A 15,281-nucleotide genomic window follows, 5' to 3' on the forward strand; every position below is an offset into this window, starting at 1 on the left:
ACAGAGCCTTAAAGACGCCATGGTACATGTGAGGCAAAATAATAGGCAAAAAAATCGTAGATAACATTTAAAGCATCCTTCACATGTTTAGACATATGCTATATAAAATTCATTTCACAACGTGTTCAGTATGTCTGAACCCTCAACGGGGCCGATTTATTGTGTTTGCCTTTTCCGTTTTGCTGGTTAGTTTAAAAAAAAAAACATTCGTGCAACCATTTCAATTACCTGGTTTAAGTATGACATTAACAGAGAGAAATGTTATCACTTCATTGAGGTAATGACATTTTGCAAACATCGTTAATTCGTAAAGAGTATGCAAGAAGGTCTTTTATTTAAATTACCTGACTTAAGTATATGGCATTACCAAAAAGAAACTTCATCGAGGTAAGGGCATATATGCTTTGCAACCATCTTTGATTAGTAAATGGTATGCAAGAAGGTCACTATATATTGTCTTACTATGCGTTCGGGGCGAAAGCAAGCTCTTTTTTTCGATGCAACTTCTTGACATATGGAATAGAATTGTTGAATTAATATTGATTTAATATTGATTTCATTTTTTTTAATGAAGTACTGAGCACGCTATGTTATCAAAATTTATATATAATCACAATCGTGGAAATATACACCAAACAGGAAAATGATTCATAATAAGCCATCATTTTTATACTGGTTAAGTTATATAACAAAGTATACTTGATTAAAAGACTAATAACGTATACGATGTCTTCAAAAAAGAAAAACAGCTCGCAATGTAAGAAAAAAAGTTTTCGATATCGGTACATGTAAAAATAATCATTAATAAAAATCAGAAAAATAATATAGCGTGTTCAACGAAAATTGGAAACTACGTACGTTATCATCATTGAACGTAAAGTCCCCGTTCGCGGAATAGATCTTTGTTTTGCATATTAATCGTAAAGCGAGAAATAAACTTTACATAAATTCATTGACGTATATTTTCATCGAGGTTGGCATCGAACACCTGGCCAAAATGGATTTTGAATCGATAAAATAATATATAAATAATCATAAATACATGCAAAAGACGAAAATCATTGCAACGTCGCGAGTTATGCAAATTATATCTATATTTATCTTCGCTAAACATTATAAGCATATTGAAGATATACATAATTTAACAGAAACGTAACGTTGCAACTCAGTTTCCGTCTGTAACAGATGTATTTGCACTTGTTCTTACCTTCTCCCCGCTAAATTCGCCCGTATCCGCAATTTTGTTTGTTTAGGTTTGAATTAACGTGTCGATTCATAAATATTAATTAGGTCGTTTGCGTACTTTACCGCACTCGACCCCAAAATAAAATCGCTATATTGTTTGTTTTCAGCCGATTTCAACCGGATTTTCAGCGATATTCTCAATAAAAAACACATTTTCTTACGATTCTGCCCATATATATCTCCGCGAACAGGCACTTTAAAATGTTCCTTACTATTTAAGCCTGAAAGGTGTTGTGATAGTGAGTTTTATTTTGTTTTTAAAGGTCCCAGATTCGGATCCCGTGAAAATCAATATATTTATATTATTTTTCTTTCTTTCATTATTATTGTAGACTTTTACAAATCTTAATTTTGTTAAACAAATTATGTACTAACATTAACAATTATTTGAAAATAAATCTGTGAACAAGTACATTTGACCTGTAATAATGTTATTATCATGTACCCCTTTATCATGGTACACGGTGAAGCAATAAACAAAATCTAAGCTAAATGATAAAATGCTGAAAATTTTATCTTTTTTATTTGTTATGGTTGTGTTACATAGAACACAATTGTTGTCATGTTTTATCAGAATCGCCTTCTACTTTCAAAATAACGCAAAACCAAACATGGCGATGACAGATGAATTTAATTGGGTAAATTTGTTTTTATATTCGGACAAAACGAACGATAGTAAAATTTGAATTCTGACAACTCGGCAAATATAAATTGTTAGTATGCATCACACATCTACGGTTCAATTTAAGCGCCTTGTAACCGTTTCTCAAGGCTTATCAAAGTTTCCACTGTATAAACTTTTTAACGAGGTTCTGTTTCACTGTGTTTATTAATGCATTATATACATGTAATATGCGTGACACTTTAACAATCAAACTCGGATTTCAATCGATAATCAGTTGTTTCATTAATTTGATTAGAAATTTATGTAATTTAATGTCGTCACATACAGATCGATTAACCTATCTGTGCCTGAGTATATAGACAAAATGACACAGCAGTTTATTTGATGCTATATTATATGTGGACGATTTTGCACAATAATCTCAAGATACTGGAATGTTTGGTACCATTTATTGCGACTTTATTTATTTCCGTGTCGTTGGAGAACATGTTTATTGCGGCCTGTTGACCGCTACGGAAAGTTAATTAAGGTTTCAGTCGACATCGCGGTGTTATTTCGGTGCATAGATTTAATCATGGCAACATTAGCTACTGGTATGGCCAAACAGGAAATTGAACAATAAATACGCTGCTGAACGCATATTTCGGTAACGGAACCGCGCTAAAGATGATTTATGGCTGGAAATAATATACATGGTGGCACTGGAAGTTATGATGCTGTATATTCATGTTTTTTCGCGTATTATATCATATTCGACGGGCACGCTGATATTTTAGCACATTTAAGAAACGACAAAATATTTTGTGTAATAGATAGTAATAGCAAACGAACAAAGGAGCTGTACATTTCGGAAGTTACATATTTTTGTATGTAAATTTGTAATCTAATACAATACAATATTGGGTTTAGAACCAAATATGTTTCAAGCTTAATATTTTAATGAAATCTTTTTTTTTTTTAATGAAGAAGTTAACTTTATAACATTATCGTAGAAGTGTTAATAGTTACATTAAAGAAGCCTGTTCACGTTTTGGTAAATTGAACAATATTGAAAAATGATTCACATTCTCAAATCTTCGTTTTAGTTATGCTATTTGCGAGGAAACAGTAATACCGAACATTTAGAATGCTCTAAAATATCCATAATATGCATTTTTTACAATTTAAAACCCCGAAAAAAAGGATTGATTATATAGAGTATAAAATATCTCTGATTGTATGAACGCAGAGTGGTCTAAGCGTTAGACTTTTACTCAAGGGGTCATTAGTTCGAGCCCACTTGAGGTTTATTTTTTTTCTTTATTTTATTGTATACTTGTTTTTAACCTAAGCTTTTTAGATCCAATGTTTACTTTTATAAATATAAAGAATTTAATGACAATACATGCCAAAATCTGTGAAAATGCCCCTTTAATAAGACTTCATTGTATGATTAAACTTGAAAACAAAAGTTATAAATTACAAAAGATGTTTTAGCTACTGACCTTATTTTTAAAATGATTTAGTACGAGATTTTATAAAAAACATAATGAACGTCCATTTCAACAAACGCGATTATTTGTAAGTTTTAAAGCGCAAAAAAGAAAGGATTTCTACCGTGTAACCACCAGATATATTCTAAGTGGCATAGATAAAATTAAATATATAGCCTAGTTAGCAAGTAATTTATTATTTTTCAAACGGTACCGCTTTTAAAACCGAAAGTAGGATTTCTAGACGTATACGTCCATTTCGACAAACGCGATTATTTTTAAGTTTAAAAGCGCAAAAGAGATGTATTTCTACCTTGTAACCGCCAGATATATTCTAATTGGCATAGATAAAATATGTTTCTTATTTATACTCAAATGTACTATGCCATGTATTTCATTTCAAGGTGTGTTCCTTTAAACATTAATGGATGTAAACACACCGGTAAGTGGTGCTTTTTTCAAATAACTTAAAACAATTCTTAAGAATTTCAACTAGTGCATAATTGACAGATTTGTATGCAGCTTATGGCAATGTGAAATACACCAGAATTACTTTATTAAATAAGCATATATTCTTGCTCTAATATTCGATGTGTATACTGCACGGTTATGTTTCATATATATCACGCAACGTGAAATTGTGTCATCGATTTCAGACGTATTCAAGGATTTATTATTTTACCTTAATCTATCGACACAAACCCACAGAAAAACTGTATTTAACGCACTAGAGATTTTTTCAAATGTATTTCAATAAGATATTTGCAAACAATACAGTTCTTAACAGTGTGTCTACAATCTGTCCAGCCCATGTGTTAACCCCGGTTACCCCGTTGATCCTGCACCCTGATGCATGATATGTAATGGCCCTATTCCACTACGAAAACAAGCCAACGATTCGCTACGATTTCTCACATTTATTGAATCGGGAAGACTCGTGACAGTCTGCGATTCAGTTACGACAGTGGTACGATTGAGTTACGACGAATCGTGGGATCGGTTGAAGTCTTGCGAATAGGGTCGCGACTTCACTACGATGTGTAAGAATCTACTGCGACTGTACTACGAACGATGCAGATCGGTCACGACTAAGCTAGGACCTCACCGAACGCACCCATGAATTCGGCGCCAATATCTACTGATATTGATTCTAACACGACACGCGGCTTGTTTTCTATAGACAAAGAAGGAAATAAAGTGTGGGTTATTCTGCAATAAATTATGGGCGGAGCTTAATGTTTCGAAAATAGTTCCGAATAAATAAAGAAAATATTGCAGTAAAATGCACGTGCTTAAATCCCGCTCTTAAAGAAATGTAAAAAATGTAGCACGTATATAAATGTAATGAAACAACAAATTGTATATTTGGTGATAAGTGGCGTGACCACGCCTGCTAAGAATTTGTTTGTTAAGAAACGTAATTAAGAAAACATTTATAGCATGTCAGCTTTTCAGAAGAAGTAACACATGTGACGTCATTTAGTTTCTATGAGTGTTGTTCTCAATGAAATAGAGGATATTTGATGGATTCGGTGGATTATCGATTTTAATTCACGAGTGATCATAGAAAATAATATTTTCACGAGTGGCGCAGCCACGAGTGAAAATATACATTTTATATGATCACGAGTGAATTAAAATCGATAATCCACCGAACCCAACAAATTTTCGTTTTATTTTATGCTTTATTTCACAGTTTATATACATTGTTAAAGAGTTTAACTAAAGAATTTCGTTGGGAAAATGACGTCATTTCGTCAAAAAAAATGACGTCATTTAACATAAACAGTGAAAATTATCGATAATTTTCACTGATAATTTTCATTGTTTGAAACAGTGAAATTATCAGTTTTAATTCACTGATATTTCTCTATAAACCACCGGAAAGCATAAAATAAAGTGACGTAATTTGCAAAATATTTATGAATGAAAATGGCGTCAAATGTTTGTACAATTCAATGACGTCACTAAATAGTGAACTTTGTACTAAGAAGGTCGGAGTATTGAAAAATATAGTTCACGTCCAAAAGCTTGAAGCAAATCAATCAGAATCGTAAAAGAATAGAAATAATATTTTTCTATGATGGCTTGTTGTCGAATAACCCACAGTAAGAAGTATAGATTCGTGTTATCAAAGCACTCGTGCTCCGCATTCGTGATTTAATTCCTACGCATCTATACTCCTTACTGTGGGTTATTCGACAACAAAACATGATGGAAAAATATTATTTATTTATCATTCTTTACAAAATCGTAACTGTTTCGTAACTAAATCGCGAGAATCTTAGCGGGCTCGCAACTCAATCGGGGTGAACTATTGAGAGTCTTGACAAAGTCGTAAATGATTCGTAGACAGATCAAGTGATCACCGATTCCCCCGATTGAGTCACGAATTACCTAAGATTCCATTACGACGCCCAAGAACGCACTACGGCACTGTTTCGAGTCAACTGCGATTAAATTCAGTCTTGAAGGTCTTGGTCAAATTTTAAACACGTTTAAAACCTGGCCGCGATTTTTTGGGAGCTCACGACTCTCCCGCGACTAGCTACGAATGAGTTAGGACCTTCGCCGATTCAATCTCCACGCAGAGTTGTCGTTCCTTGCTCTCACATACAACTCTGCGAAAGGCTCAGCACGCCATTTTGTCTATAAAATAGCTAAAACCGAACAAACGCATTCAATGTATATTTGATTGGATATTTAAAATCGCATGCATTAAATTAAGAAATATGACTTTTAAATGTACGATAAATCGCGCAAAAACTTGCGAGTTTTAATGCAACTCTTTGAAACTATTTTATTGCCCATTTACGCAGATGGAATCATTTCACGCACTTTACAAATGTCAACAATTGAACATAATGTTTATTGATTGACGTTAGGAATTGCTTCGACGTGTGTGTGTATGTATGTTGGTTTCTTAACATCAAGAAACCATATCAATTTTATAATAATGAATTAAGACTGATATAAGATATCATGGTATGAGATGGTTTTCTTTAATGCAGTGAATGCAATGTAACTGTCGTGCAAGAGATTGTTTAGTATACTGTAACCTCAATGATGAACGCTTGGTATGATCATGACATGAATGAGACGCTTTCATTACAATAGTCCGTTCTGAGCTCAACACAGAGGTTAATGTAATGTAACCGTCGTGCAAGAGATTGTCGCCGATTGAGTTACGAATGTCCCCGACCTCAAAATATTGGAAATCGGGACAAATCGTGGGGAATCGGGTCGTAGTGGAATACGCCTATTATGCTTAGTTCACACCAACGGCGAATGCCGCGCTTTGAATCGGCGAGCAAAGCGCCGTCTTTTTTGTTCACTTTTCCAAAAATATCTCGATCTATTACGCTCTGATAAGCTCTGATACGCTCTCATACGAATTGGTTGACGATTTGCGGACAAAATATTTCCCGACATGTTACGAATCCTCACGCTTTGATCCCGCTTTGATCAGGCTTTGTTACGCTTGAAATCACGCTTTGATAAGCTTTAGTACGCTTCATTACTCTTTGATGCGATTATGACGCTTTAAATCAGGCTCTGATACGATAATCAAGCTTTGTTGTGCATTTATACGCTCTGTTACGTATTGGAAAATGTCGAGATTGCCGATTTTTATCCCGCTTTTGATTCAGAGTCTATATAAAGATGCAGCAGATACACAAAATCATTGCATCTTTGACTCCAGAACACGATGACAGAACAACAAGATTCAGAGGTTCGAGATGTACCAGAGCATGATCTATCCGAAGAAGACATGACATTTGTCTCTCTGTTGTATAACTATATTTTATTCCTTGAGGCAGAGGGGAGGGAGGAAGAACAGCTAGGACAAGGGGAATTTGACATACCAGCAAGAGGTAGAAGGCCATTTATCAGAAGCTGCTGAACCAGGCCATGGCTATCTGAAGAAAGAAGACAGCAATATGGCCATAACGCTAGCCTCCTGGACACACAACTCAGATTAGAAGACCCTGGTGCCTTTCAAAACTTCACCAGATTAAACCCTGAGGTGTTTGATGATATCCTGGAAAGAGTGGCACCAGTCATCCAGAAGCAGCAGACTAATTACAGGCAACCTCTGTCAGCTGGCCTCAAGCTGGCAATCACCTTGAGACATCTGGCCACTGGGGACAACTACAGGTCAATGGCATATGGATTCAGATGTGGTATCTCCACAATATTAGAGCAGATTCCAGAAGTGTGCACGGCAATTGTACAGGCATATAAAGATGAAGGTTTCAACCCACCTATTACCCCTGAAGCTTGGAGACACCTTGCCCAGAAGTTTGAACGGAGGTGGAATGTCCCCCATGCAGTTCATGCCTTGGATGGAAAGCACATAGCCATGAAGAAACCAGCCAACACAGGCAAGATCTACCACAACTACAAGGGGTTCTTCTCGCTACCAATGCTGGCCTTTGTAGATGCATAAAACAAGTTCATCTGGATTGAGCTGGGAGGTATAGGACACATGTCTACCTCCCAGATATTCACGGACTCTGAGATATTTGAATGACTGGAGGATGGGTCCATAGGGCTACCCCCATCATGCCCTCTCCCTGGGGAAACTGAGCCAGATATCTCATACTTCATCCTGGTTGATGATGCTTTTGCCCTGAAGAGCTACATGATGAAACTATACAGTAGAAGAGGGATAACAGATGAGCAGATAATCTGCAACTACAAGATAATCTGCAACTACACGATCTCAAGAGGTAGAAGAGTGGTGGAGAATGCCTTTGGCATACTGGCCAACAGGTTTAGGTGCCTGCTGGGAACAATGGAACAGAAGGTAGAGAACGTCAGAAATTTTGTGGAGACTGCTGTGGTGCTGCACAACCTGTTGAGGCATAGGGTGGTGATGGCAGCAAATGAGGTGGACTACGAGAATGAAGAGCACAACTTCGTACCTGGGGCCTGGAGACATGGACCTCACTGGGAAGATGTTCCACAGCCACCTGCGAGGGGGAACCTCGCCACTGTGGATGCCAGACATCAGCGAGATTATCTCAGAGACTAATTTGTCTCTCCAGTGGGTGCTGTTGACTGGCAGCAAAGAATGGCTGGTGTGGTACTTCCTGCTGCAGTTGAAGAGAGGAATGGGTCAGAGGCTGAAGATGAATACTAATGTGTTATGAATATTATGAACATAAATTTGTAAAATTGACTTTGAAATTTGAAGTATGTGTACTTTGTAAGATGCTCAAATTTTCCATGTTATTGTTGTTATTATATGTAATTCATATGTTTGTCATTAGTTTAAATAAAGACTTTATTGTTTGCCCAATGAAAAATATCAGATAATATTGTAACTGTAAATTGAAAATTCTAAGAAATCATGTTAAAGAATTTAAAATTTAGATATGTGCCATAAATGATTGTGTGTATGATGTTTTGTTTAACTAATTTTTTAATTAATATCTGTCTTTTTTTTAAATTCTATTTGAAAGTAAAAGGTATTCTTCCACATGTAACATATTCACTTGTATTGCTTTATTGTTAAAAAAACATATTATCTATATGTACAAAAAGCAACAAACTGAATCAAGTAAAAAGCATTTGTTTACATGTAACATATTCTTTTTTATTATTTGTATTATTAAGAAACATATTATCGATATGTACACAATTAATAAACTGAACGAAGTAAAAGGCATTCTTTTTAATGTAACATATTCTCTTTTATATTTTTATTAATTAGAAACATATTATCAATATCTACAAAAAGCAACAAACTGAATAAAGTTAAAGGCATTCTTCTAAATGTAACATATTCTCTTTTATTTGTTTTATTATTAAGAAATTATCAATATACTCAAAAAGCAATAAACTGAACAAAGAAAAAGGCACTATTTTAAATGTAACATATTCTCTTTTATTATTTAAATTATTAAGAAACATATTATCAATATGTACAAAAGCAACAAACTGAACAAAACAACAAACACACGGATATTATTACTGTTTACAAATCATTAGATGTCCATGGCGAAGTCATCTATCCACACAATATAAATTGATGCACAATCTGGGGTCAATTACAGTATCATGCTGTTCTTAGGTAATCAAATATCAATATCATCTTCAGGTGAAGGTTGAGGAGTTCCCAGATGGGTCACAACAGATGATGGCCTGGTGGTGATCCCTGCAGTGGTCATGGCTGTGCTCACAAAGTCACTCACGTTCGGGGAGTATGTGGTCTTTTCAGTAGCAGCAGCAGTATAACCTTGCGAGCGGTTAGCTGTTAGTGAAGGTGATGACCTTGCTAGGGGTGTCATGGCTCTAGTTGCCCCCGTGTTCAGGTCCTTTGAAGTTTGTGATGATGGTTGTGGGCACAGGGCAGGGTACTGGCTGCTCATGTAATGATAGTCTTGGGAGCCCCAGACACTGATGGGCTGTTGACCTGGCATATGCTATGTCGACCACAGTGATGGTGAAGGCTGCCACTGGTGACTCTTTGTCACCATTCTTGAGGGGCTCTGCCAACTGGTGGAGCTTGATAGGAACGACTGACGTTGTGGCTGGATTGGCTGGATTAGGGCGACCTGTTGCTGCTGCTGTGGGAAGGTGGGCATCTGGTGAAACATCTCATAGCGCTCTTCAGCCTGCCTCTGTCCTTTGTGTAGCACTTCCATAAGCTTGATCTATATGGCCCGTTTGATGTTCCCAGGAATCTGGGCCAGACTCTCATCTATTTGTCTAGAGGGACCAACTTTCTTGTCAGACATAAACTCCATCAGACTTCTTTTCAAGTCAACACTATCTGTTGAGAGTCTTTGAGAGGGTGGCTCTGTAGGCTCGGCCTCTGACCCAGAGTCTGACTGAATGATGACTTCCGTTGGTTCTCTACCTCTACCACGGATGCTCACCACGTTTCTGCGTTCCACGATTTCAATGTGGTCTTTGAAGAAGGAGAACCTCTCCCAGACCCATTTATCCGTGGCAGAAATGTTCTCGACTGTCTCAGTACCCTCACCCGACTTCCCCACAGTCCTCTTTAGGCGGCTCATCTGGGTATGGTTGGACTTGAAAAAGGTTTTAAGGGCCGCAACGTTAACACCCATGTCAGCAGCTTTTTCCTCCCATAGCTTCTCTTTGTTCTGAGGGTCTTTATAATCTGTCAGTCTCTTTGAGTAGATAGCAGGAGTGTCTTTTAGCCAGTCAATGACCTCTTCTCTTTGCGCTTCTGTTAGTGTTGCATAGTAGTATGGTTTGTACGTACGCTTTTTGCTGGCTGCTGCTGCTGGAACAGGTGTGATGACTGGGAGATGATCCCCTGCAGGGTGAGGCTGTGGCTGCTCTGGCTCTGGAACCAGAATTTCTTCATCTTCTGCCGGCGGTGGTGTTGGAGACCTCGGCCTTTCAGCCACTTTGCCTATGACTGTCTCTTTTCGGCTCTTCTTGCTGCACCTCTACCTCTCTTGGGTCCCATCATTTTGTTAAAGGCTCTATAAAGGTGAGGATCCGTAATTATTTACCGATTTTTAAATAGTTTTTTCATATTTTATTTATAAAGTTTATCAAAAAACATAATATATATGCTATTGGACATAACAATACAAAAATGAGCATTACAAATTGTTTTGAGCTCAAAATGCAGTGTCCTCCAAGTTAATTGTGTTTACAAACAATCAGTTAATTTACATCGCTGTTTAATCGTAAATTGAAAGTGAAAGTGACTCAGGTCACCAAAAATATATGGTTGATTTTCAACGTTTTCTGGTATCACTCGCAAAGTAGGTCTCTTCTAAATGGCTAAAACGTTTGTAGTGATATAGTAAGTTACTTTCTGCTGGAAAATAGTTGTTTAAAATAGAATTAAAATTGAATTTTCTTTCGGCTATTTGTAGCATACGTAACCGCTTTGAGGCTACACATCACGTTAGTTGCAAAGTTGTAAACATTTCTTTCAATTATAAAACGGGTATATCTTCCATAATTCTTGACAACGTTGCACCTTAGCTGTGTAATGGGCATTTTTATGCAAGAGTAACTGAAATCTTTAACAATTAGACCAGATTATATGCATAATAATAGAATTTCTCACCTTTATAGAGCTTTTAATAGTAGTTTTTCAGGTTCAGGATACGACATCTTTGTTTGAAAATTATGCAGTGAGTGGAAATCGAGTTTTATTTATAGAGATTCTGAAAATGATGCAATGTGTATCGCTCCAATTTTAGTATTTAAGTATATGTACTGCTGAAGCAGTACAATAAAGCAATGTGTGGTACTCAAGTGCTATTTATAGAGATGACGAAAGAGCGTCATATCGTAGGAGATCGTGAAAAATCGTGCGAAAGCGTGAGGAAGCTTGCCAAGTGTATCAAAGCCCTTTCAAAACGTGTCAATCCTTGATGAAAGCGTCTCAATTCGTGGGAAAGCTGGAGAGTCCTTCATGAAAACGTAACAAAGCGTGTCATATCTTGATGAAAGCGTCTTACCTCGTGTAAGATCTTCATGCCAGATCGTAGAAAATCTTGAGCCATCTTAACGAAGCGTGTCAAGTGGTGACATACCGTGAAGACTGGGGTCCCAGCTTTGAACCAAGCTCTGTTAAGCTTTCCTACGATTTGAGTCAAGTTTTGCTGAGTTTTGTGACGGTTTTTTAAGCTTTGATACGCTCTCGGCGCTTTAATCAATTTGTGACAAAGCGCCCAAAATTTTTTAACAGTTTAAAAAAAATTGGCGTTCTTGCCGAATGTCCCGCTTTATCACACGATCTATTACGACACTGACGCTTTATTCAAGCATTGTTACGTTTTGGTGCCGCTTTGCACGCCGCTTTAAAGCGTCATCAAAGCGCCGTTGGTGTGAACCTAGCATTAGATGATAGTAATGAATCATTATGTGCCGATGCGCACACCCATTTCTGGAAAGATTGTAGATTGGTGGAAATAATAAACATGTTGGCACTGAGAGTTCAGATTCTTTATTTCATGATTTAGAGAGTTTTTAATCAGATCAAAGTATGTGAATATATTAAAAGCACCTTTAAAATGCCAATTTCCATTTTGTATTGTACAATAATATTATACAACTAACGTAGACACTGTTAACGTCAGAAAATATGGACTCCAGTTGTATATTTTTATATGATTAAAATACATCATTTGAGTTACGACCAAACATGTTTCAATCATCACATATCAACTTAATAAAGTAAGTGATGGCAACCAGAATATAACATTATTATAGCATAGTGGAAATTTACAGTAATACGAGTTCATTGTATAACCAAAGTTGTACCAAGATGGTATAAATTACAAAACGTTATATTGGTAACTAACCTCATTCCTGAACTGTTTAGTGTAAGTATTTATATAAACATTTATTTTACCCAATAATACTGCGATTTGTTGTTATGTGCATCTCGAAGAAGAATTCACATTTATACTTCAATAAGGATGTTATTGGTATACATTTATATTATTCACATATTGATAAATAAAAATTGTTTATCTCAATTAATTGCAACCAGCTAAACTTTCATATCTACTACAATTTCTTAACACTTCAAAAGTATAGCGCAGAGCAGCTATTAGATAATCGAAAAGGCAACCAACAGTCAACAATTAATTATTAAAATAAAACATATTTTGTAAACTGAAGATTACAAATTGTTGGTTTTTATCCTAAGGAAACTTCCCAGAATTCCAAATAAAACACTACGTCTACTATAACGACTACGTTTACAATAATTTAAAGTACTTCATGATTGAGGTCATAAGAAAACACTATGCCTAGATTTTGTTCTCGTCATACCCCGCGAGGGATATTCTTAGTAAAAGCAAATTAAGAAAAAAAATTAGTTTGATTTAGTGCTGAAGATTGTATAATGTTATATAATGTGTTCCCCTACAAAGTTTGTCTAAACCATGTCTGCAGGTTATATTATAGAGGTGTACGATTTGGAATTTTCAATCGTATAGCGATGCTCTGCAAATGTTCTACAAACTATATATATACACACAGTTTCTTCTGTACAAGGTCAGGTGTTATATTAGGGATGTTAGATTATATCATAATCCTATACACAGTTTGATCCATTCATTCTCATATGGTCAATACGTGATACACACCGGGGTTCACACAGTGAAAATATACTGAATGTAGTAAAATAACGAAACAAGTCTTTGATATAAAAGTGCCAAGAGAAGCATGATATGGTGTATTACATCGCACAGAGCATCCCAATAAAGTTTATTTCGATATTTTCCGTGATGTATAATCTTGCCACTTACCATGGTTCACATGGTGAATGCATACTTTATATATGTAAGCTTATAACGTGTTAATCAACTAAACAAGGTGAACGATCCTGTGAAATCTTGATCTTATTGTATAATGCATGTAATATAAAATCGATAGATATCACTAATCTATTTTATACGCATGATCTCATACACTGTGTAAGTGAAAATGAAACAACAGGATTGTTTCGATGTTTATTCAGATTTTGTTACTATTAGTTTTCAACGTATCCTGGCGGGTACTGGATGTTGAAGCCAGCAGGGCAGTTTGGAGTGGAGCAGCACTTGCCAGCCGCTGGTGGATTCAGGGTACACTGGGGAGGTAAGGCCCATGTCACGCACCTGCAACAGTAAATATTGTAGGATAGGAAAAACACATGTTTAGGTGTCAAATATAACAGATCGTTGGAAAATGAAGGGTCTCTCTGGAACGAATTGTTATTGAAAAGTTGTAAAAGAATTAAATGATATTTTGTGCACCGTCATGAGAAACGCGATTATGAAAAACAAGCTAAGTAAAAGTTCAACGTGAACTTAAAGGTAAGTAACTTTAATAAACTGTCTTTTGTCGAGCTTCTTTTGTAACTGTTTGATCAAACAACAGACGAATGCTCATTATAGTGTTTTAAGGCAGCATATCATGTTTTGTAACTCACGAATTGTAAATAAAGAGGTCATGTACATAAATATTACCAGAGTCATCACCATGATTTATATTTTTTTACATCACAAATGTAGAAGAAACATCATGCGCCTTTTCTATTGTCACAATGTATCCTTAATAAACAATTTTCGATGGCGTCATGCAAAAATTATAATGTAAACATTGATAAATTTATAAAAATGAGCATACAACTCTTGGCATTGGTATTTCCCAGAGGACGCATCTACGCATTGACAGCTGAACTTGCAGCCACTCGTCCATGTCTGTCCTTGCGTATACGCCTGGCCGTTGTAAACACAACCTGCAATACAAATACAATATCACAGTAAGCACCATTTGATTGCCAAACCCGATTGTATGTGTACTGACGCATATGTCTAAGTCATGTTTTTGTTTTGTAAGTTTAATAGTAGGATACTGACTGTTTTCTCAGTTTTGTTGTAATGCGATAGTTCACTAATGAAATAAGGCTAAATCTTGGCAGAATCTCATTGGAAAACTTAATTGCATATTATAAACAGTTTTAATTAAATTCCCTTATAAAAAGACACGTGCATAGAAAACAAAAAAAACAAGTTATAATGTTGTATACAAAACACATAATATGATCAGTACACATTAGGCCAGTCATAAAAAAACAACGCATGACATTTCAAACAAGAATATTTGTACAACTACATTTAATTAACTAAGTAATGAAATCATAGACTACCGGATAATTGACCGGTCATTCCACTCCCTGTTCCAGTGCCTGTTCCGATTATCGTTCCTCCAGTTCCAGTCATGGTTCCACCAGTTCCTGTCATGGTTCCACCAGTTCCAGAAGCTACAGTTATTTGATTTTTGTAAGCATTTAAGTATATTTGAACTATGTACACATAGTAGAAAAATAGCTTATTTACATATACTTTAAATATATTTATGAACAGATAACTTATCTTGAAGCTACGGTGGTTATTATACATGACTTTCCATGTTTGTGTACAGGTGGTCATTTGAAAAGA

The 15,281-nt window shown here is 35.9% G+C and overlaps 2 protein-coding genes and 1 pseudogene across 51 annotated transcripts in view; 1 reads left to right on the forward strand and 2 right to left on the reverse strand.

Annotated features, from left to right (window-relative positions):
- The window catches only part of LOC127844536 (transmembrane protein 241-like), a 231,399-nt gene that overhangs the window by 56,656 nt on the left and 159,462 nt on the right, over positions 1 to 15,281 (forward strand). The gene's annotated exons all lie outside the window — the stretch shown is intronic.
- Positions 10,005 to 10,792, reverse strand: LOC127846143 (uncharacterized; annotated as a pseudogene).
- LOC127844527 (putative per-hexamer repeat protein 5) overlaps positions 13,796 to 15,281 on the reverse strand; it is a 119,152-nt gene continuing 117,666 nt past the window's right edge. For all 50 annotated transcript variants that reach the window (XM_052374835.1, XM_052374836.1, XM_052374810.1 and 47 more), the window contains 3 exons: positions 14,990 to 15,103; positions 14,467 to 14,578; positions 13,796 to 13,955 (listed from right to left, as the gene is read on the reverse strand). In XM_052374835.1, coding sequence (XP_052230795.1) covers positions 13,829 to 13,955; positions 14,467 to 14,578; positions 14,990 to 15,103 — 353 coding nt within the window. In that variant the 3' untranslated portion in view covers positions 13,796 to 13,828. The remainder of the gene's footprint in view (positions 13,956 to 14,466; positions 14,579 to 14,989; positions 15,104 to 15,281) is intronic.

This window comes from Dreissena polymorpha, chromosome 9 (assembly GCF_020536995.1).
Source record: "Dreissena polymorpha isolate Duluth1 chromosome 9, UMN_Dpol_1.0, whole genome shotgun sequence".
Classification (NCBI taxonomy): domain Eukaryota; kingdom Metazoa; phylum Mollusca; class Bivalvia; order Myida; family Dreissenidae; genus Dreissena; species Dreissena polymorpha.